This window comes from Dama dama, chromosome 2 (genome assembly GCF_033118175.1).
Source record: "Dama dama isolate Ldn47 chromosome 2, ASM3311817v1, whole genome shotgun sequence".
Classification (NCBI taxonomy): Eukaryota; Metazoa; Chordata; class Mammalia; order Artiodactyla; family Cervidae; genus Dama; species Dama dama.
Window position 1 is genome coordinate 41,071,365 of NC_083682.1, and position 24,296 is coordinate 41,095,660.

At 47.9% G+C, this 24,296-nt stretch overlaps 1 protein-coding gene across 1 annotated transcript in view; it reads right to left on the reverse strand.

Moving 5' to 3' along the window:
- Window positions 1-24,296, reverse strand: part of ME3 (malic enzyme 3) — a 223,588-nt gene that overhangs the window by 31,915 nt on the left and 167,377 nt on the right. The window contains exon 7 of the mRNA XM_061120201.1: window positions 19,201-19,304. Within this exon, the coding sequence (XP_060976184.1) occupies window positions 19,201-19,304 (104 nt within the window). The remainder of the gene's footprint in view (window positions 1-19,200; window positions 19,305-24,296) is intronic.

Below are 24,296 nucleotides of genomic sequence, written 5' to 3' on the forward strand. Positions count from 1 at the left end.
GAGGGCAGACGCGAGGGCAGTGACGGGCGTCGAGGGCCTGGGGAGACGGGAGGAGGCAGCAGCCAGAGTCGGGCGGAAGAGGGAAGAGGACACGGTTCCTCCTTCCGGGAGCTCACAGCCTCGCGGAGGGACAGAGACGAAGCTCTCACCCCGAAGCTCCATCACAGACCCGCAGGGGGACTGACGCACCCTGCAGGCTGTGGTGGGAAGGGACTCAGCAGGAAGACAGGGACACGAGTCTGCAGGGGAAGGACCGGGAAACCACAGATTGGAGAAAGGGGGACTATGGCGTCGGAAAAAGAAATCCAGTGGAATGAGGCATGAGTGATTCCCTTCAAAGACACGGAGGACCATTGTGTGGACGGGGAATGAACGTAGACTTAATTTCTGTGGCCTTGAGGGAAAAAGCAGAGCCGACGGGGAGGTCAGGAGGCCAGAGATTGCAGTGCCCAATAAGGCAGAGAGCTCAAACGCAGGCCGGAAGGAGCCTGTCCCTGGAAGCGATTCCAGGCTCCTCGGAGCTCCGCTTGGCGCGAGGCTGTGGAAGGGGCTCCAGCCTCGATGGGGGTGCGGGCCGGGGGGGCGGGGTGTGCAGGCCCTTCCTTCCCAGGTCCCACCCCGGACGGTCCCCTGGCATGCCCGGCTCTGGCAGCCAGACTGGCGGGCTCCTGCTAGCCTGATGGGGGAAAACACCCACCGTGTAACAGGGCAGTTACAGGAAGCAGCAACTTCTGAGCAAAAGTGCCAGAATAATGGGTCCGTTCCGTGGTCACTGATCTGACGGCAGTCCCAGGCCAGACAGAAAAAATAAAAACTCCTCCAGGAACAGTATGGACTTCCTCCTCAATTTCCCCGCAAACGGCGCCAGAGAGCCCGGGGCTGGGCAGAGGATGGAGGCTGACCTGCCGACTCTCGACCTCTCAGCGGTCAGAGGCCAGGCCTGAGTGCTTCCTTCAGGGCACACGGCTCACTCCCCAACCTCCTGCTCTTCAAGCCCAGGCACCTTCCCAGCCACCAGCCCATGGGCTGACATGGGACATGGGCTCTGATTTGCCCACAGACTGTACGTTCCAACCGTCCTGGGATGACGGGACGTCCTCTGTGAAGATCCTCCGGTTACTCTGGTCCACCCTGCTCTCTTGTTCGGGTGTACTACCATAGTATCTGTACCAGACAGTCTGTCACAAAGCTGTGTCTTGGACTTCCTAAGCATCTAATAAACCGCCCCTCTCTCACATGTGTCTTAAGTCACTTCAGTTGTGTCCGACTCTTTGCAACCCTATGGACTGTAGCCTGTGAGGCTCCTCTGTCCATGGGATTCTCCAGGCAAGAACACTGGAGTGGGCTGCCATGCCCTCTCTCATGAAACTGGCTAAATTCTGCCCTGAATGATGACAGCCTGGGGTGGAAGAGCTTCCCTGGTGGCTCAGATAGTAAAGCGTCTGCCTGCAACGTGAGAGACCTGGATTCAATCCCTGGGTCAGGAAGATCCCTTGGAGAAGGAAATGGCAACCCACTCCAGTATTCTTGCCTGGAAAATCCCGTGGATGGAGGAGCCTGGCAGGCTACAGTCCACGGGGTCACAAAGGGTTGGACACGACTGAGCGACTTCACTTTGGGGTGGAAGACAATAAGGCCACAAACTCCAGCCTGTGTTTGTGGGCTTTCGAAACCGCCATGAGTCAAAGTCAGGGAGGGGCAGAAGGGCAAGACTAAGCCAGGGTAGGGGATAGACTCGATCCAGGCAGGCCCGGGGCAGGGTCCCTTGAGGGCAGGGAAGGTGTCTCGCTCCCCACATGGCACACGACCGCTGAAAAAAGCAGCTGGAACTGACTACCTCTCCTGCGCCCTGCTCTGAACAAATCTGCTTCAGAGATCCGAGTGAGAAGACCAAACCCACCTGTGGCCACTTGCCTGGGGCCCTGGGCTTGCCCCGCTCAGCCCTTGCGGGTGAACAAGTGGAAGCGTGGAAGGGTGCCTGCCAGAGAGCACCGTCCCTCCCAGGGTCCCAGTCACACGCAGCCCACGGGGCACCCTGGTCCCGGGGAGGGGGTGGGGTGGCGCTCTCCTCTTCCAGAGGCCGCTGCGGCCAAGAATCATTGTATCACAATAGCTCAGCCCCGTTCCTTTACCCCAGGATCCAAGTCAATGCAAATAAGTCCACAGGCAGGAAGGGGCTTTCCAGTGAGGCTGGGAGAGCAGGCAGCAGAGACTGGAGAAAAACATCACTAAGTGTGGAGTCAGATGCGTTTGGGGTGGGCCCAGATTCTTCCACTTCTAGCTGGTGATTTTGGACAAGTGACTTAACTTTTCTGAATCTCAGTTTCTTTATCCATCAGGGTTGCTGTGATAATTAAAAGTGAAGCACCCAGTACAGAGTAGATTCTTTAGAAAAGTGAATTGTTAGCTCTTTCCTACGAAGAAAGTCATAACTTTTAACTCCATCTAAATGTTCCAGGCGTTTGATCACTGTATTCTCCCATCAACCTCAACTGACACTGCAGGCAGAGCCATTAGCTAGGCAGATGTTAAATCTATACAAACTCAGCAATAATTATTTAAGCATATTTCTATCTTTCCCCAGTCAATTAAAAACTTCTTGAGAGACAAAGGATTAATTTCCAAAATATACAAGCAGCTCATACAACTCAATACCAGAAAAACAAATAACCCAATCAAACAGTGGGAAAAAGACCTAAACAGACATTTTTCCAAAGAAGACATATAGATGATTAACAAACACATAAAAAGATGCTCAACATCGCTCATTATTAGAAAAATTAAAATCAAAACTACAATGAGATATCACCTCACACCAGTCAGAATGGCCCTCATCAAAAAGTCTGCAAACAGTAAATGCTGGAAAGGTTGTGGAGAAAGGGGAACACTCTTGCACTGTTGATGGGAATGTAAATTGATACAGCCACTATGGAAAACAGAATGGAGATTCCTTAAAAAATTAGGAATAAAACCACCATATGACACAGCAATCCCACTCCTAGGTATACACCCTGAGGAAACCAAAACAGAAAGAGACACATGTATCCCATTGTTCATTGCAGCACTGTTTACAATAGCTAGAACATGAAAGTAACCTAGATGTCCATCGACAGATGAATGGATAAAGAAGCTGTGGTACATATACACAATGGAATATTAATCAGCCATAAAAAGGAAGGCATCTGAGTCAGTTCTAATGAGGTGGATGAACCTAGAACCTATTATACAGAGTGAAGTGAGTCAGAAAGACAAAGATAAATACCATATTCTAACACATATATACCGAATCTAGAAAAATGGTGCTGAAGAATTTATTTACAGGGCAGCAATGGAGAAACAGACATAGAGAATAGACTTATGGATACGGGAAAAGGGGAGGAGAGGGTGAGATGTATGGAAAGAGTAACATGGAAACTTACATCACCGTATGTAAAATAGAGAGTCAGTGGGAATTTGCTGTATGTCTCAGGAAACTCAAACAGGGGCTCTGTGTCAGCCTAGAGGGGTGGGATGGAGAGGGAGATGGGAGGGAGGTTCTAAAGGGAGGGATATATGTATACCTGTGGCTGATTCATGTTTTTGACAGAAAACAGCAAAATTCTGTTTCAAAACTGCTTGAGAGCAAAGTGCATTTCTGACTTACTGCTATGTTTAATAAATATCTGTCCATTGAATGAATTAATGTATGGGCAACTATATGAATAAATAGATAAAAGAGTAGTTAAATGCTGCCATGAACTATTTTCTGATTATTTTATGTGTCCATATTACAATCTCAAGGGAGAACTGAACTCTAGGCTGGTCATTTCTCTGTATTGGCCACACTCTGGGACACAGTGAAGACATATGACAAATACAGGCTAAATGGGAACTTGAAAGAGATTTCATGAATGATGTGAATGACAGCAAACAATTGGTAAGCTTCCCTTCATTTCCCACTTGTTTTATCATTATCTGACTGTGGGGAGAGAATTTTCTTTCTGGGTCTCAGTTTCTCCACCTATAAAGTGATGAAGTTGGACCAAAGAAGGTTGTTTCTTGCTCAGGTATTATAAGATTGTGAGATTACATTCCTAGGGAGGGGAGGTGGGAAAATAAGACACGGATTGCACTGCAAAAGGCATTCCTAAAGTTCAGTGTATGTGAAAACACCGAGCGGTGACTGTCTCTGCTAAGAGGGACTTGGTGAGTGAGCGCTCCTTGATTTAGAGCTAACATTCATGCTCTTTACAACCTTTCAAAATAAAACCATGAATGCCCTAAGCTGAGGGCTATTCCTTTGTTTGTATTGTTTAAAACCACCAGGAAAAGCTTGGAGCCAGAGGTTCAGTTTTTCCCCTGAGGCCTGACAGCACTGGCTGGGTTTGCAGTTTGTAGAGAGGCCTGTAGGGAACATCACTCCTGGTGAAGGATGGGGCAACTGGTCCACTAGCCATTAGGCAGTTAAGAAGGAAGAACTGAGAAATGCCACCCAAGACCCAGATGCTGGGGAATTTTCCCCACCACCAATAAAGATAATGATACCTGATGTAATAGAAATGGTATAATTATATTGCAGTATAGCAATGTATCACGCTGTATACCTTAAACTTATACAATGTTACATGTCAATTATATTTCAATAAAAAGAGAAAATAAAAAAGAAGGTGCCTCCCTTGCTGAGGGTGGCTAGAGAGTCTGGAAAATGGGAGTTGATGGCTGATCCCTCCATTGCCTCCCTGTTGTTGAGAATGGGTGGGTCATTAACCCTGCCTTAGAACAAGGTGGAGAGAGGAGACACGGATATGTGAAGTATTGATAGACCAGTTTCCATAGACCTCCCTCCCCTTTGTCCTCCTTGCCTGCTGCATCAAGGTGTCTGGAGTATGTTGGACTGTCTTTTCTTTCATGTAGAAGAAAAGGCGCAGAGATTCTCCAAGTCAGAGAGTAGGTTCTGGAGTTAGACCACCTGGTTCACAGCTTGGCTTCACCACTGTTAGAGGTGTGACCTTGGATAAGATCTCTAACCGCTCTGTATCCCAGCTTCCCTGTCTGTAAAGCGTGCCTTCATTCAATAAATGTTTATTGAGAGTCCATGCTGTAACTAGGCATCGTTCTGAGCGCTTGAGATACAGCAGGGAACGTAAGAGACAAAGATCTCACCCTGGAACTTACATTTCAGTGGGACAGGACAATAACTGTATCTAGGATTACTTTGAGTATTACATGACTTGATGTACGTGAATGACTTTATTGTCTGCAGAAGCCTAGATCAGACCAACACTCACTTTATCAGACAGTGAAGCCTGGGATGCTTGCTTGCTTCTTTGCTTCTTTAGGGGTTTTTTAAAAAAAAAACTCAAGGAATTGTCTTGAGAAAGAACTGCTGCTTAACTCATTATTTAAAAAGAAATCCACTGTTTTTTTCTAATTTTAAAAGAAATGCCTACACATAATCAAACATCATAGAAATGACTGACAGTGAAAATCCTGGCAACCTCATGCCTTGACTGTAGTCACTCTTAATGGCCTGATACAGGTACATGCAGATAGTTTTTTTCCTTTACGTAACTTACCTTTTTTTTTTTTTAAAAATTATTTACTTCTGGCTGTGTTGACTTTTCGTTGCTGTGGGCAGGCTTTCTCTAGTTGCGGCAAATGGGGGCTGCTCTCTAGTTGCAGTGTGCGGACCTGTGGCACCGGCCTCTCTGGTGGGGCAGAGGCTCTCCGGCTCTTGGATTCAGGAGTTGCGGCCCATGGCTCAGGGGTTGCAGTTCTTGGCATCCAGAGCTCGGGTTCATTACTTGGGGCACACGGGCTCAGCTGCCCTGAGGCATGTGGGGTCTTGCTGGACCAGAGACTGAACTGGTGTTCCCTGCATTGCAAGGCTGACTCCTGACCGCTGGACCACCAGAGCGGCTGCCATCACTTATCCTGACAGAAGTGTTTGTTTTTAGCATTATCCCTGTCCCCATTTCGTGAGGCTCAAACACATTAAAAATCATTGTGCTTGAGCCTAAGAAAATGAATGCAGTAGAGTAAGAAGAGACTGCATGATGTGCGTGTGTGAATGAGTGAGACATGGAGAAAGAGACAGAAAGACAAAATGAGAGCAAATGTGCCACCGGGATGCCTACAACTGCGACATCCTCTCTGGCATGGAAAGACGGGGCTCAGATTTGGGGGCTCCAGTCTTCTCTATCCTTTCTGTCCCTTGAGAGGAAGGCTCTTTTCATCAACGGCAGCTCAGAGCAAAAACAGTCTTTCCTGAGTAAAACACCTGGTTTCCCAACTCTTTTCGGATTGCCAGCAGTAGGAAAGAAGGGTCTCCGAAATGCCCGCAGGCAGTGATTTTTAAAGATTTGGGTTTTCTGATGGTGTCTTGAGCTAACACTAGGGCACTCTGCTGAATTTCTATGGCTCTGTTTTTCCTTTTCAGAAGTTTGAGCTGTTTCTTTTTCAGACCTTCTTGCCATTTTTTAAAGTACTATGTACTTTCCCTATTACTTCCTTCTTGTAAAACATATCTCTTTATTACCTCTCAGTGTAACCACTTTACAGCCTCTCAGAATGTTCCTTTCCTTGGGGTTCTAATTCTCCCATTAGCTTCTGATCTTTCCACATGGTGGCTTGTTTCTGTGTGGCTTACCGTGAATCACGAATTTACTTCATTTCGGAATTGTTTTTTCCTTCAAGGAATTCCACAGGGCATGGGTGGTGGGCGTGTCACTGCAGAGAAGTTTGTTTTCCCTCTGCCAGGTCCTGCAGCCGTGTCACTGGTAGGGGACACTTTCATACCCATTTCTTAACTTGGGAATTTCTGCATCACGTGGATATTATAATTGTGGACTCTTGAGTCCACATGTGGTGAGACTTAGTGTTTGCTTTCTTCCAAAAGACATTCCTCTCCTCCCTACTCCACCCTGACCCCCAGCTCCTTGTTATTCCCCTGAGGTTGGTGAGCAGATCCTATTTCTTCTTCATGGAAGGTCCAACCATTCAAAACTTGCAGCTTTCTGCATCTCGGTTCCAATGTTCTGCCTTGTATAGGCCTCAATACTTGATCCCACCTGGGTGTGTGGACCCATCTCCAGGTCTGAATTATGAGACGAAAACAGCTGTGAAAATGGACAGATTTTCAAGGCTGGGGAAACAGCAAGCATGAAGGCTCTGCAACTGTAACAGACATGACCTGTGGAAGGAGGAGCAGGAGGGTCGGTGTGGCCGCAGCTGAGGGAGCAAGGGAGGGTGGAGGGGGACGACGTCATCAAAGGCTTCCTTCCAGCTCCAAGAGCAAAACACGAGGGATGCTATACGTGTGGTCCCTGAAAAAGTCAGTGTCAGTGGGCTGACCTTAAAATTCAGTGATTTTCTATCCTTGGTCAAGTTTTCAGTTCTCATTTCTGTACTGAGAAATGTGTCCCACAAGAAGAACATTTTCAGTTCTGCACAGGGTAAAGCTCTCAGAATGGTGGGTCTGTAAGGCCCACCCCTAAGAAAGGCAATCCCTAAGAAAAGCAATGCCAGAGAATGCTCAAACTACCACACAATTGTACTCATCTCACACGCTAGTAAAGTAACGCTCAAAATTCTCCAAGCCAAGCTTCAACAATATGTAAACTGTTACCTTCCAGATGTTCAAGCTGGATTTAGAAAAGGCAGAGGAACCAGAGATCAAATTGCCAATATCCGCTGAATCATCGAAAAAGCAAAAGAGTTCCAGAAAAACATCTATTTCTGCTTTATTGACTACGCCAAAGCCTTTGACTGTGTGGATCACAATAAACTGTGGAAAATTCTGAAAGAGATGGGTATACCAGACTACCTGACCTGCCTCTTGAGAAACCTGTATGCAGGTCAGGGAGCAACAGTTAGAACTGGATATGGCACAACAGATTGGTTCCAAACAGCAAAAGGAGTACGTCAAGGCTGTATATTGTCACCCTGCTTATTTAACTTATATGCAGAGTACATCATGAGAAACACTGGGCGGGATGAAGCACAAGCTGGAATCAAGATTTCAGGGAGAAATATCAATAACCTCAGATATGCAGATGACACCACCCTTATGGCAGAAAGTGAAGAAGAACTAAAGAGCCTCTTGATGAAAGTGAAAGAGGAGAGTGAAAAAGTTGGCTTAAAGCTCAACATTCAGAAAACAAAGATCATGGCATCTGGTCGCATCACTTCATGGCAAATAGATGGAGAAACAGTGGAAACAATGTCATACTTTAGTTTTTGGGGCTCCAAAATCACTGCAGATGGTGATTGCAGCCATGAAATTAAAAGACGCTTGCTCCTTGGAAGAAAAGTTATGACCAACCTAGACAGCATATTAAAAAGCAGAGACATTACTTTGTCAAAAAAGGTCCATCTAGTTAAGGCTATGGTTTTTCCAGTGGTCATGTATGGATCTGAGAGTTGGACTATCAAGCTGAGCACTGAAGAATTGATGATTTTGAACTGTGGTGTTGGAGATGACTCTTGAGAGTCCCTTGGACTTCAAGGAGACTCCTAAAGGAAATCAGTCCTGGATATTCATTGGAAGGACTGATGTTGAAGCTGAAACTCCAATACTTTGGCCACCTGATGTGAAGAGCTGACTCATTTGAAAAGACCCCGATGCTGGGAAAGATTGAGGGCGGGAGGGGAAGGGGACGACAGAGGATGAGATGGTTGGATGGCATCACTGACTCGATGGACAAGAGTCTTAATAAACTCCGGGAGTTGGTGATGGACAGGAAGGTCTGGTGTGCTGCAGTCCGCGGGGTTGCAAAGAGTTGGATACGACTGAGCAACTGAACTGAACTGAAGGCCCCCATAACACTGCGCTGAAACAACTACAGAAAACAGAGCTCTCACCCGCACCTATTTACACGGATACACAGAATGCCTCTCCGTCAGGTGGGGCTGGGGTGGGAGTTAAACTGAGTAGGTGAAAGGACTGATCGCACATACCAGGGATCTGGAAATGGACACGGCTCACAGCCGTGCTCCCAGGGCTGTTGCTTTTATTTCTTAAGAGTAGCAGCTGCGAAGAGAAACTGGGGAAGAGAAGGAAGGTATTATTGGAACAGTGGGGGTGGATGAGTGGGGGACTATGGAAGAAAAAGATGGATATATTCATGGATAATTTAAATGAATGCATGAAAGGGGGGAGTCCTAAAGCATGGCCTAAAGGACAGTGACTTTGGAAACTGCCTAAATTATTATTGTTATTTGTAATAGCAAACATTCATGCTTACTATTACCCAGTTATAACATTTATATGGCTTGTCTCATTCATTCAGCAGAAGCATTCTATAAGTTAAATATTAAAAATGCATCTTGGAAGTGAGGACGCTGAGGCACAGATAAATTAAGTAGTTTGTTAATAAGGGACAGGCGAGAGGTTCAAACTCAGGCATTATAGCTCTGGAGGTAGTGCTTTTAACAACCGTTTTTAGTGGGAGGGGTCTTAATGAAGGGCTTCTCTGGTAGCTCAGATGGTAAAGAATCTGCCTGCAATGCAGGAGACCCACGTTTGATCCCTGGGTTGGGAAGATCCCCTAGAGAAGGGAATGGCTATCAAACTCAGGCATTATAGCTCTAGAGTTAATGCTTTTAACAACTGTTGTTAATGGGTGGGGCCTTAATAAGGCCCCCTTTCTATTTCTTTTTTTTAAATTTATTTTTTAATTGGAGGAAAATTTCTTTATGATATTGCATTTGTTTATGCTGTAAAACAATGCAAATCAGCCATAATTATACATACACTCCCTCCCTCTTGAGCCTCCAGGCCCCCTTTCTTAGAGAGCTACTTACACTTTATAAGCTTCAGTTTCCTCATCCCCTAAAACAAAGCTTATAACAGTAGCCACCCTAGAGGGCTGTTGTGAGAATTAAATGAATTAATATTGTATGAGAGCTCATATTAGTCTGTGCATAGCAGGTAATAAGTAAAAAAGAGTTATTGCCATTTTATCATTATCAATTATTTCATTATATTATTTAATTATTTTAGTTTAATTTAATTATTTTATTATTATTTAATAATAATTATTATTATTTCATATATATTATTTCATTATTATAAATTATCATTATTATCAATTCATTAATCTATTCTTTCCTCTCCTCTGCTATAATATGAAACTTTCAGGTCTGGGAATAATTTTATTCCTATTTTGATACCAGGTAATACAATCCACCTCTTGGGGAAAAATGAAATGGAAATAACCAGTTGGTGTGACTGAATCCATCTCCCCAGTTAAGTGAACTTCCTCCATCACATTTTGGCCTCTATTCAACCTGGTTGGTCAGGATAGAAGCTAATAGGGTCCTACAGAGCTCGATGCCGGTTTGCATTTTGCTACCGCCTTCCAGCTCTCTCTGTAACCGCAGACAGAGTCCTCACGAGCATGAGAGTCTGTTGTTTCACAGCATCCGGCTCCTGTTCGGGTGGGAAAACGTAGAAGCTGGACTGTCAACGATTAGCCGTGCCAGGCTGAGACTGGGAAACGGTCCTGTTTCTTCAGAGGCCAGAGAAGCTAGAAAGGGTCCTGCTGCTCCTTCCTCCGAACTTCCTTGCATGTGTGTGCTCGGTCGTGTCCAACTCTGTGTGACCCCATGGACCGTAGCCCGCCAGGTTCCTCTGTCCACAGAATTTTTCAAGCAATAATACTAGAGTGAGTTGCCATTTCCTCCTCCAGGAGATCTTCCCGACCCATGCATCAAACGCATGTCTCTTGCGGGTCCTGCACTGGCAGGCGAATTCTTGACCACTGGACCAGCTGGGAAATGCCTGAGCTTCCTCAGACGCCAGCCCGTTCACAACCTTCTATTCACTTTGACTGACAGTTAGCCTGGTGAGGGCTTTCAGCCCCTCAACCAACCAACCAACCAACCAACCAACCAACCATCCAACCACCTGACCCCAATCAAAGATCCAACCATCCAACTCCCACCCTCACCATTTATGGTGGGTCCACCATGAGTTTAATCATGCACTGTGCCCCCCAGGGACTACCAGTCTGGGAGAGATGATACAGAGTTACAGGACCTGAGGAAGGAAAGATCTTCAAAGTCCATCGGTCCGGCCTAGGCTGACACTTGAACCTCTCTAACAAGAATCCAGGCACATCTTTCCCTAATTTCTGCTCTAATGGTATAAAGACCAAACAATGTTATAGAAAAGCTTCAGACCATTATAGAAAAGATGTCATGATGTGATGCATGATTAACTGACACATGAATCACGTGGCCGTAAGTCATGCTATGATTACAAACAGGGCAAGGGGTTCAGGCCAGGCTGGTCGGGGCAGACTCCCCTGGGGAGGGCAGACTCTGAGTTGGGGTGTTGCCATGACTTCTGTTCTCATCTCCCACATCCTGTCAATTTCAGTACTTCCGTTGCTCAAGAACTTACCAAGCCTCCCTGCTGCTCTCTGCATCAAGTTCCAACTAAAGCTTTGTGAGAATTGATTGTTTTCAAACATTTTTAGTAGAAGTTTTTTTTTTTTTTAATTAATGAAATCTTGAACAGAACCGTGATACAGAAAGCATTTAAAAGCAATGATATTTTTCTTCAAGTAGTTTTAGTCTTGTATGGTTGCTGGGAAATATTCATTTCTAGCAGCCTGGATGCACCTCGGTAAATGCTTGGAGTTTGAGGAAGCTTGGTTTAAAATCACTTAATTATTGGGACTTCCCTGGTGATCCAGTGGTTAAGAATCTGCTGTGCAATGCAGAGGACAGGGGTTGGATCCCTGGTCAGGGTACTAGGATCCAAAGTGCCGCAGAGCATCTAAGCTCACACACCACAACTACGGAGCCTGCATGCCCTTGGAGCCCATGTGCCACAACTAGAGGTCCTGTGCCGCAAGGAAGGATCCTGCATGATGCAACGGAAGTCCTATGTGCTGCAACTAAGACCCAGTGCAGCCAAAATGAAGAGACACACACATAGATATTAAAGAAAACACTGGGATAGATAAGCCCTTTCTCCTTCTGAGCGCTAACAGTCACAGCCCTCTTCCTGGATTTCGAGGCCTATCCTGTAGCCCACTCTACTCCTGTGTGTTTGCTCACTTGCTCAGTGCTCAGCTGTGTCCGACTCTTTGTGACCCCATGGACTGTAGCCCACCAGGCTCCTCTGTCCCTGGGATTTCCCAGTCGAGAATACTGGAGTGGGTTGCCATGTCCATCTCCAGGGGATCTTCCTGACCCGAGGATTGAACCTTGAGTCTCCTGCATCTCCTGTATTGGCAGGAGGATTCTTTACCACCGCACCCCTGGGAAGCCCCTAAACCTACTTAACTTTATTTTGAGCCAATAAACATCCATCTCTGTGGGACCAGTCCTCCAGAGTTTTTGCCTACTCCTTGCCTTTGCTGTGTCCTTGCCTTCCTCATGATGTATCATCCATGTGGAATGTACTCTCTCTCCCGTGGCTTACTCACATTTGGCCCTGCCTCTGTTTACTTTCCATCTCTCTGCAGTCATCCCTGATTGCTCCTTTGTCTGAATTTCTATTGAACTGAAGGCCAATACTGAACAGTCGAGTACTTAATTCTTCTCTAATTGCTTCCTGCTCAAAATGTCTCATTGGAAGACCTGTAAGAGTCATGAGGACACAGTACATGTCTTTTATTTCTTTGGAATCTCATTAGTGAAGTTCTGGGCATGCAGTCATTATTCAAATGCCCTGGAAAAGCATGATTAGCTCTGTTATTTGTGCTGCTCTCAGCTTTCTCAGAGCTTCTCACCTCAGTGCTGGAAATAAAGCTCAGTTCCCAGGAGTGAGCGATCCGTACCTCCTGTTCTTATCTTTTTGCCAAAAATACATTCCCTCATGGGTTGAGCTGGAAAAGTCAAATTCTGAAAAGAGTAGACAAATTTGTTGGGAGGGTGATGTGACTTTCTGTATTCCGCAGGAACTTTTTCATAAGCAAGAGAGTCACAACTGTTTTTTTACTGATTTGTCTATCTATTAATACTTATTTTTGGCTGTACTGGGTCTTTGCTACTGCGCTCAGGCTTTCTCTAGTTGTGGCGAGGGGGACTATTCTCTGGTTGAGGTGTGGCTTCTCTTGCTTTGGAGTATATGCTCTGGATTGCTTGAACTTCAGCAGTTGTGGCCTGAGGGTTCTGGAGCTCAGGCTCAGTAGTTGTGGCCCACAGGCTTAGCTGCTTCACTGCAAATGGGATCTTCCCAAGACATGGGATTAAAATCATGTCTTCTACATTGGCAGACGGGTCCTCAACTATTGGACCACCAGGGAAGTCGTTGGAGTCTATATGATTGATATATAGGTGAATCTAATGCCAGGCCAGGTTTGGGAACCATAGGTCAGTATTCATATGCCTTCGTTTATTTGATCCACTGCTTTGTTCCAGTGTGGGTGGAGGGTGGGCATGGGGGTGGAGGGTATCATGGGAGCATAGGCCATGATTTGTAACTCAGAAGAAGCAGCTGTAATTTCATGTGGATCCAACAGACAGCCTTGGTGTAGTTCTTGAAATATCCTGAACACCTGGAGATGAGAAGTCTTCAGCCTCCAGGATCTTTTGGCCTCTGAGTTGCTACTGAACTTTAGGAGTTGCAGAGGGACCAGCCCACGTGGGTGTTCATGGAGTCACAGATGCTGAGGTCACAGGCTCCACACAGATCTGGTAGGGTTAAAGCAGTAACACGTGTTGCCACGCCTCACTGCCCTGCTCAGGGCACACACTGCTGATCAGCCACAACCCCATTTCCAGTGGTGCTTAGAGAGGCCTTAGAATCCCAGCAATCAGCGCTAGCACACGGAACAAAACCTTTTACTCTCCTTGCCATTCCTACCAGCAATGTCCTAGTGTATTCCTGGGCTTCCCTGGTGGCTCAGCTGGTAAAGAGTCCACCTGCAGTACGGGAGACCTGGGTTTGATCCCTGGGTTGGGAAGATCCCCTGGAGAAGGGAAAGGCTACCCACTCCAGCATCCTGGCCTAGAGAATTCCATGGACTGTATAGTCCATGGGGTCGCAAGGAGTCACAGTGTACTCCTAAATTTTGTTGAGCAGATTACCTTGCAGTTATTCACAGGGCACAGTTTAAAATTCAGTAGTAAGACACACTCTCTGCTCTCTCTACTGTCTTTTCCTAGGTGAACCCCATCATGCCCTCGACAGAGCGACTAACCACATGTGCGCATTTGTACCTTGACCTTACAGACGCACGTGTGTGCTAGTTGCTGGGTCACGTCTTGATTCTTGGTGCTCCCATGGACTGCAGCCCACCAGGCTCCTCTGTCCATGGGGTTCTCCAGGCAAGAATACTGGTGTGAGGAGCCATTCCCTTCTCCAGGGGATCTTCCCGACCCAGGGGTCAAATCCAGACCTCCTGCATTGCAGGCTGATCCTTTACTGTCTGAGCCACGAGGGAAGCCCTTGACCTTACAAACCATCTATGAACTGGTAACTCCCAACTTTATATTCCCACCCTAGAACCCTTCTTAACGAGACTTGGAGGCTGAGAAAGCTTAGAGGTCAGGTCTGAACGCCAGGAGGCAGATAAGAATGTCTCTGCACGCACAGATCCTTGACAGCAGCCTGTTTATTTCTCTGAGGGTTGCCGACTACACCTGACACGGCGTCTCATATACAGCAGGTCCTCAATACCCGACTGCCGAACATAGGTGATGCAGCTCCCTGTTTCTATGTGGAAGGATGGTATTCTTTTTCTCTGCCATTCCTGCATTTCCAGGGCACAGACTCTGGTAATGCTGGCTGTCCTGTTCCTTGTCCCTCCCAGGCTGGATGGGGTGTGGTTGTCTGTTACCTTGGTGGCTCCTGATGAGCCATGCCTTCTGATGTTTAGACCTTTGTGTTCTCTTTCCCCCTTGGAATCGGGGGTGGACCTGTGATTTGCTTTAACCAGCAGAATGTGATGGAAGTCATACTGTGCTAGTCCAACTGTGGCATGAACCTCAGGTCTCTGGTTTAGGATGGTGTGTGTGTGTGTGTGTGTGTGTGTGTGTGACAGAGAGAGAGAGAGAGAGAGAGAGAGAGAGAAATAGAAAACTGGAGAGAAAGATGGAGAGACTCAAAAAGACATTGGAGCTAAGACGCAGATGACTTTCTTTTTTTTAAATCACGTTTTAAAAAATCGAATATCTCCTTTCTTTGTTATCACTCTTATCAAGAGTTTAGAAATCTCTATATTTAGAGTTTGGGGAGCTAGAGAATGGGGGTGACATCCTCTCATGGCCTGCATAAAGGCTGAAGCTGCTGCTTCAGACATCAAACGCCTGTCCAGCCCAGGCCAAGCATCAGACAGAACTGGGGCTCCATGTGCAAACTTAGAATAGATTCTGCTGTAAGTGGAAACCATCGGGAAAAGCCTATGACTCAGGTGCATCACGCCGGGGCCCAGCGCAGGGCAGGGAGAGAGTGGGAAGCATGGAAGGACTGGTCTTCGCCATGGGAACACCAGGCTGTGTGTCAGCTCTGAGCTGGAAGTGCCCAGTGGCTCACTGCTGTGGTTCGCAGGTAACATGGAGATTCCTTCTGCCCTCGTGGGTCTCCCCCAGTGGCCACACACAAGGGCAGCAGCTGAGCCACAGTAACTTTTTTGTTCTGCCAAAAACTCTTAAGATGAGTGGGTAGAAGCAAGCAGGTGGAGCTTTTACTTGCAGGACTTCTGAAAAGAGAGGAGGATGTTGAAGGCAGGAATCAATGTTTCCCAAGGCTCTTTCTTAAAATACACAGTGTCTGGCCTCAGGAGGGCTGACTCACTGGCTGCCCAGGCTGGGTACCCCATCATGGGGCTACTATAATCCCAGGAGACCGGCTCACTCCCCACCTACAGCATCCCCAGCAACATCTGCTTCAGCTTATTAGAAAGTTAAAACTAGCAAGTGTCAACCCCTCATCTTTTCCACTTAAGGACACATTCCTCTTGGCTGACGCACATCCCTGCCCAAGGGTTCACCCCTGGACTGTGGGAGTGTGTCTGTGAGACTGCAAACGGATTTTAATGATAATTTGAGGAGCCTCTTACATCCTAGTTTATTTAACCTTCTCACACGAATAGCAAGGCTTCTCTGTGGGGAATCACGGAATGACTACTGACTTCACTAGACAAGCTGGGAGCCTTGGAAACAGGAAGCCAAAGAAACGTGCTCTCAAAGCCAAATGCATTCCCATGTGTCAAACACAGGTAACTGCAGAAAGCAGTCTGGCCTTGGAGTCAGCAGGCTCAGGGTCAGCTCGCTGCCCTGCCAGATGCTGTGTGACCTGGGACAGGTTCCTTGACTTCTCGGAGCCCTCAGATCTCTGCCCTCAGATCTCTCGTCTGCTACCCTGCCGGCCACACGGGGATCTTCAGAAGTCTGAATGGACACCGGGGTGGGGAGGCTTCTTACAGGACAACTGATGCTTCACTTCCTTCCACGACAGCACCACCCAGCCACCATGCAGCCTGAGCTTGAAATCATTCTCACAGAGCGTCTAATGCACTGCAGGTTAGCTCAGATCTATTCTGAGCCGAAAGCTTCCTCCTTTAACATTCTGTCAACTGGTTCTTCTCTGGGTGAAACAAGAGAAGAAATATACAGAAACAAGCCCAGTCCCTCCTCTGTAAGAACACCTTGCAGGTTTCTGGAGGCAGGACCCCATCCCTGTGACCCAGCAGTCCTTACACCTTCTCCCCACCAGGCCAAGCCTTTGTTCCTGTTGTGGTTATTGGAGAATAATAACCGTGATACCTGCTGTGGTCATTGTTTTCCAAAGGCACATTAGGTAATTTATGATAATTTACGACCCTCAAAGTATCTTATCTGGAACCGAATGTGGTATTCAGGATGATCTAAACAGGGGAGAATTAGGCAAGACATTCACCTCTCTTGTTCTAGTTGATTTGCCTCTGCCCATGTGAAGCGCAAGTTGCTCAGTCATGTCGGACTCTTTGTGACCCGATGGTCTAGACAGTCCATGGAGTTCTCCAGGCCAGAATACTGGAGTGGGTAGCTGTTCCCTTCTCCAGGGGATCTTCCCAACCCAGGGATCAAACCCAGGTTTCTGCACTGCAGGAACCAGCTGAACCACTGGGGAAGCCCTCTGTCCATGTAGCTGACCTCTGAATGGGCTGTTTCAGTGGTCCTATCTTAACAGCAATACTTCCTTCACAATCCCAGCTTCAAACCCTTGACTTTCTGATTATCTCTTCCCTTTCCTGCTTATTCCATCCGGTACCCAACTCAGTAATTCTCAGGCCTCACCAGGACCTACTGTCCACGGTCCACACCACAGTCTCTCAGCCCTCCTCTCCATCAGGCCCTCATCTGTCCCTTCTTATCTGGCCTAGACCTCATGACGCATCATTGCAATCATCCCCTTGAGGACACTGTCCAGCCCTTTCCTTCTCTTTCTCTCTCTTGCCTGGCAAAATCTCAACCCTGATTTAGTCCTTCTCTCCGTGTTTTCCTGCCCTGTATTCAGACAGTGGAAACCGGCTACAGAAAATTACGGGTAAGTTAAACTCATGACCTAAGTTAAATTCATGGCCAGTAACCTGAAGAGGGTCCATGAAGCCACCCAGCAACCCTTCTCTAGCTCCTAGTTGGGACATTACAGGTCCTGCTTCCTATACCTCAAACCTGCACCCCCTCAGCTCCCTTCCTCACTCTCAGTCGATGACCCTGTCATCCAGGAGAGCTCCCACGGACTCCCCCACAACATCTACCCACCTGCCAGCATCTGTGTCCAGCGCATGGCCTTCCCTCTGTGTGGATGGGCTCTGTGCTCCCATCTCGGGAGAAGCACCCAGGTGGACACTGGACCCTCATCCCCTGGATTACTCGGCCCGTCCACCCCGTACTCCACAGTCCGCTATCAATCTCATCTTTTCTACAGAATCATCCCCACCTCATATAACTTCACTATTACTTTCCCTCATCTTCAAAAATGAAACCAGGGACTGCCCTGGTGGTCCAATGGTTAAGAACCCACCTGCCAATGCAGGGCACGGGGGTTCAATCCCTGGCACAGGAGAATCCCACATGCAGGGAAACCAAGTCAGCGCGTCACAGCTGCTGAAGCCCAGGTGTCTAGAGCCGGTCCTCAGCATCATGAGAAGCCACTGCAGTGAGAAGTCCACGCACCGCAATGGCAGGTCGCCCCTGCTCGCCGCAATTAGAGAAATCGCTGCCCGCGCCCAGCGACTAAGACTCAGCACAGCCCAAAATAAAATAAGCAAATAATTAAAAAAAAAAAAAAGACAAAAACCACAGCAACAATAAAACGCTTTCTTCTTATCTCCGGATAAGGAATCCAGGTGAGCAGGCTTTAAAGTTTGGTAACCTGCCCAAGGTCATAGACCTGGAAGTGGTGGGGTGGGTGTGCCCACTGCCAAAGCCCACCCAGACGAGATGTCCTGGGCTGCAGAGGCCAGACCAGCTCTCTTTCAGCCAATCGCTGAACTCAGACAACATAGTCCCTTGTCAAGGATGTGCAGACCAGCTCTGCCCTCCCCGGGCACTCTTGGGTGGCAAGCAAGGCTGGAGGCTTCCAAGTGAGAAGGGACCTGCTGGATCTGCGGGGACCAGCTAGGCTGCTGAGACTGCCTTGACTGATGGGCCTGTCAGACTCGGTGTGGGAGGATGGGGGCTGTTTCCAGAACAGCCAGCGTGCCATCCCAGCAGCATGCCAGTCCGTGTAGGGGGAGCGGGTGGCAATGATGGCAGACAGATGGGACAGGCTGGGGCGGGCAGCAGGAGCTGCCAGCGTGGTGCACCCTTGCGCAGAGATGACACCTCGTAAATCTCAGAGGCCGTGTGGCCTGCAGCGGTGGCTCATTAACACCGCCTGGTCCTCGGAGCCAGAAAACGACAGCTAACAAGGCCAGCTGCCTTCCAGGCCATTCCATCAGAAGGACACACTTCTCTCCCCGAACACTAAGAACATCTCTATTTCTGCCAGGAACCCAGAGCAGCTGGCCCAGGGGAGTTTTCCTCCCAGGACATCAGATACTTAACTGCCCCCTGATCACAGGACCTTCAGCTGTCACCCCTCCTCTCCCTTCTAGGCTCCCCAAGGTTCTCCCAGAGAGCGAGCCTGTTTGGGTTTGAGATTTCCGAGGACACGGGGTCAAGTTGGAATTTTCGGACCACCCGGAAAAGCACGCGTCTCTGCCAAACCCCATGCTGACTTAGTCATCCTATCTTAACAGTCCGCTTCTGCAAGGGGCGGGCTGGCCCACTTACCTGTCCGTCACGGCCTGCATGAACTCGTCCAGAAGGCCGTCATATTCCTGCCCGCGGACGCGCCGGTGCTTCAGGCCGATGTACAGCGGGTCTTTGAGGAGCTCCTGCAACAGACGGCACCCGCCTCGTCAAGGGTCCCGGGCTGGCAGGAAGGTGGGGGGTGAGGGGTCCAGGAGGGCGGCTGCCCGCCTCCGACTCCCCAGGTGCTGCCTGGAAGGGTCTGGACGCTAAGCCACTGATGCAGCGTGGACCTCTGGGCAGGGGGTCTGGAGTTTAGGAACCAAGGATGCTTGAAGTAGCAAGACTCTCTGATACAGTCTTCCAACCTCTGGCTGTGGCTCTGGGTTGATCCCAGGGCTTCTCAGCAGTAATACCATGGATGCTCTGGCCTGGACAATTCTTTGATGTGAAGGTGAACCTGCATATTATAGAATGCTTAACATAGCAGTGTCTCTAGGTTCTTCCCACTTGGAGTGAGTAGCACCCCCAGGTTGTGACAATAAAAAAACATCTATAGACACCGCCAAATGTCTCCCTGCAGGAAACTTCCTAAAGGAGATCAGTCCTGGGTGTTCATGGGAAGGACTGATGCTGAAGCTGAAATTCCAATACTTTGGCCACCTGATGCGAAGAGCTGACTCATTTGAAAAGACCCTGATGCTGGGAAAGATTGAAGGTGGGAGGAGAAGGGGACGACAGAGGATGAGGTGGTTGGATGGCATCACCGACTCAATGGACATGAGTTTGAGCAAACTCCGGGAGTTGGTGATGGACAGGGAGGCCTGGCGTGCTGCAGTCCATGGGGTCACAAAGAGTTGGACACGGCTGAGCAACTGAACTGAACTGAACTGAAATGTCTCCCTAGGGGACAAAAATTGACCCGTTAAGAACTGCCACAGGCAACATCTGGATTGAGGTACTGGGTCTCAACCAAAGTCACCGATCCGGACTCAAATTAGAAAACCTTCCCTTCCTCCCTCCTGTCCTTCCCGTGAACACTTACTCAATACCCGTCACAGGCCTGGCACTGTGCCAGGCCCTGGGGACACGAGGAGAGACTGATAGAGCCAGCATTTTCCATTGAAGAAGGAAGCCTGCCATAAAGCGGCCCCATGTCGGGTGCCCCCACCTTCTGTGTCTGCACTGGTCTGACGTCCTCTCCTGCCTCTCCTGTACCCCTCACACACACACCTACACAGAAGCTGCAGGCTTATCCATGCACGACACATTTCCCGACCCTTTCCTGACCCTCTGATGGCCTGCTGCCATTGGGCCTCTTGGGATTTGTGGGTAAGAGATGGTCTCTGCCTTCAGGTGCTCAGTCTACTGCAGGTTGGCTGATGAGTCAGTAAACTCCACTACAGACAGAGAGACATTCCTGCAGCACAAATTGTGGTCCATGGTGGCAGAGAGGAGGAGTGGAGTAGTTCCCACCAGGGACAAGTGGGGATGATGACATGGAAGAAATGGTCAGGTGTTAAAAGATGAGCAGAGGAGGGGAAAGGACTCGGGGGAGGGGTAGTTAGGGAGTCTGGGATGGACATGTGCACACTGCTATATTTAGAATGAGGGTAACCAACAAAGACCTACTGTATAGCACAGGGAACTCTGCCCAATGCCAAGTGGCAGCCTGGATGGGAGGGGCATTTAGGGGAGAATGGATACATGTATATGCATGGCTGAGTCTCTTTACTTCACCTGAAACTATCACAACATTGTTAATCAGCTATACCCCAATACAAAATAAAAAGTTAAAAAAAAAAAGATTTTGCCAGGTGGGCTGGGCCCTCCAGGCTGAGAAGTCAACACAAAGAAAGACGGAGCTGGAAGTAAAAGCAGGAAAAAGTACCTGGTGACCTGATGTATTTAAGAAATAGGAAGCAATTTTATGTGTTAGGGTCTTTGGAAATTATGTTTTTGTGTCTTCCTTTCCCAAATATGCTTCCCAGGTGGCGCTAGTGGTAAAGAACCTGCCTGCCAATGCAGGAGACGTGTGAGACAAAGGTTCGATCCCTGAGTCGGGAAGATACCCTGGATGAGGGCATGGCAACCCACTCCAGTATTCTTGCCTGGAGAATCCCCATGGACAGAGGAGCCTGGAAGGCTATCGTCCATTGGGTCACAAAGAGTCAGATGCAGCTGAAGTGACTTAGCACACGTACCCCTAAATATGAGCTCCTTGGGGCCAAGGTTTTGTGTTATCGTCAAATGTCCACCTGGACTTCTCCTGCAGGATTCAGAGGCAAGCATGTCAGGAGTCCTGCCCTCAAGGGGCTCGGCGTCAAGTCTCAGCTCCAGCACTGACCAGCTGTGTGACCTCAGGTGAATCATGTGACCTCTGGGAGCCTTCTTTTCATCTGTTCAGTTCAGTTCAGTCGCTCAGTCATGTCTGACTCTTTGCGACCCCATGGACTGCAGCATACCAGGCTTCCCTGTCCATCACCAACTCCCAGAGTACTCAAACTCATGTCCATTGAGTCAGTGATGCCATCCAACCGTCTCATCCTCTGTCGTCTCCTTCTCCTCCTGCCCTCAGTCTTTCCCAGCATCAGGGTCTTTTCAATGAGTCAGCTCTTCGCAACAGGTGGCCAAAGTACTGGAGTTTCAGCTTCAGCATCAGTCCTTCCAAGGAATATTCAGGACTGATCTCCTTTAGGATGGACTGGGTGGATCTCCTTGCAGTCCAAGGGACTCTCAGGAGTCTTCTCCAACACCACAGTTCAAAAGCATCAATTCTTCGGTGCTCAGCTTTCTTTATAATCCAATTCTCACATCCATACATGACTACTGTAGAAACCATAGCTTTGACTAGACGGATCTTTGTTGACAAAGTAAAGTTAGATGGGAATAAGATACCATCTGCCCAGCTCGATGGTGATGAGGGAATGAAATGATACTGATATATGTGAGAGAGCTTTGTGAATCATAACATACGCTGTAAAGTAACGGCAGCAGCTTTAACTTTCATAGTGTTTCCTGTGTGCCGGGTACTTCAGAAGGACGGCCAGACACAGTGAGGTTAAGAGACTTGACCAGCCCTTGGGCTAGTGAGTGGAGGAATCTGGATTCAGACTTGTGTCTGCCAGCTCCAGAGCCCATGATCCTAACCTCTGGGCCAAGCTGCTTAAGTGGTTTTTTGGCGCATCAACCAGATTGACTTATCCTTGTTTAAGACACCAGTCTAGGTCCATATTGTCTTGAAGGCACTATAGGAGGTGGTGGGGGAAAGGTATAGAGGACAGAAAAGATCAAGAAATATCTACCTTCCCAACCCCTCACTTCCCAATCCTCGGTCCACATGTCTCAGGTGGATTTAACACTTTCTCCAAGGATCCACATGGCTACAATCTGAGAAACGTGGGATCTAAACTTCATTTTTCAATCCCTTTACTTCCTGAGTTATGCATCCTTGAGATTCCTTAGGACTCTGCTCTAGCAGTTCTATGTGTATGTCTGTGTGTGTGCATGCACATGTGGGCAAATGATGAGAATGGGACATATAGCCTTTCACCGGCCACTTTCAAAATGACCATCTGAAAGCCACTGAGAGACACAAACGTCCAACCAAGGGGACCAAAGAAGTAAATGATGATGTAACAACAAGATGGACAACAGGCAGCCACAGAATCTGGGTTAAGCCTATGCAGACACCTGGAGAGACATGCATGAGATGATTTAAAATGGAAAAAGTGAGAAACAAAATTGCACAGATATCTCAGTTTCATCTGTCTGAAACACATCAACACAGAAAAGGCATACACAGAATGATAAAATCGGTATAACTCTTGGCATTTGCAGAAAACATTCACTTTTTCAGTTCTTACAGAGATGAAAGGGTTCACGGTAAGTTATAATTTGTCATGTTTCCAAGAGACAGATTGAGTCAGTGGTATTTTAGGCAGCCAAGAATGGTTTTCCTGGTGCTGCATATGTGGTTTCTGGGGGCAAGTCCAATTCTCTAGTAGTATTGAAGAATTTTAGAATTTTCTAAAAACTTCTCAGTATATCTGCATTTAAGATGAAGGGTTAATCCTAACGAAGTACTACTAAGTTATAAGAGGGACTAGGAAGCTTTGAAAAAAGTCTTGATATTATATAGTACTTATTTTATTTATAATAAAACATTTTGTATCTGAAATATTTCAAAACTAAGTGCACCAAAAAATGGGGGAGAAAGTTTCTATGTGCAGATGACATGAAAATATAGCTTCTCATACTTGTACAGAATTTTCGAGTAATTCACTTGTTCTGAATCCAAAGTAGCTTGATTCGGGACTTCCTTGGTGGTCCCGTGGCTAAGACTCCGAGCTCCCAGTGTAGGGGGCCTGGGGTCGATTCCTGGTCAGGGAACTAGATCCCGCATGCCACAGCTAAAGATTCCACGGGCTGCACAAAGGCAGCAAGTAAGACTGGACATAGCCAATAAATAAACAAATATTAAAAGAAGAAACCATGTGTGGAATATGATGCAAACATTTTTCTAAAAAAGTAGTTCAAGCCTTCTGTCTTGCGTGCTCTCATGCCCGTTTTACAGATGAGGAAGGTGCAGTTCAAGGGTTTAAATAAACTACCCAAGCTCACGCAGCCAGAAAGTAGCAAAGCTGAAACTGAGCCTTGCTTTGACTGGATCTCCTGATGGTGCCCTCCCCACCCCACCGTTCGACACTGCAGGGACCAGGGAATGTGGGTGTGGCTCCTGACCCCCGCCCTGGTCCTCCTGAGAGCCCAGGAGCGGCTGGACGCTCCAGCTGGTGCTGCAGACCCAGCTGGGGTCTGGGGAAATGCCGCATCCACATCTCCAGTCAGCTGGTGGCCCTTCGGCAGGAGCGAAGACGGCTTGTCACAAGCAGCAGAGGGTGGAGCTTCCACGCTGTCCCACTTGGAACAAGAAATCCGCATTCTGCCCTGTGTCCCACCGAGTGACATAAAGTGGGTTCTGGGATCGGACGCACCCGGGTTCGCATTCAGGCTCTGTCACCCAACGAGCTCTGAGACTCTGGGTACTCATCCCTGCTTCGTTTTACCTCTCTGTCCAGTGGCGATAATAACAATCTCTCTCTGTATTTTATTGAAGTATAGTTGACTTACAATGATCT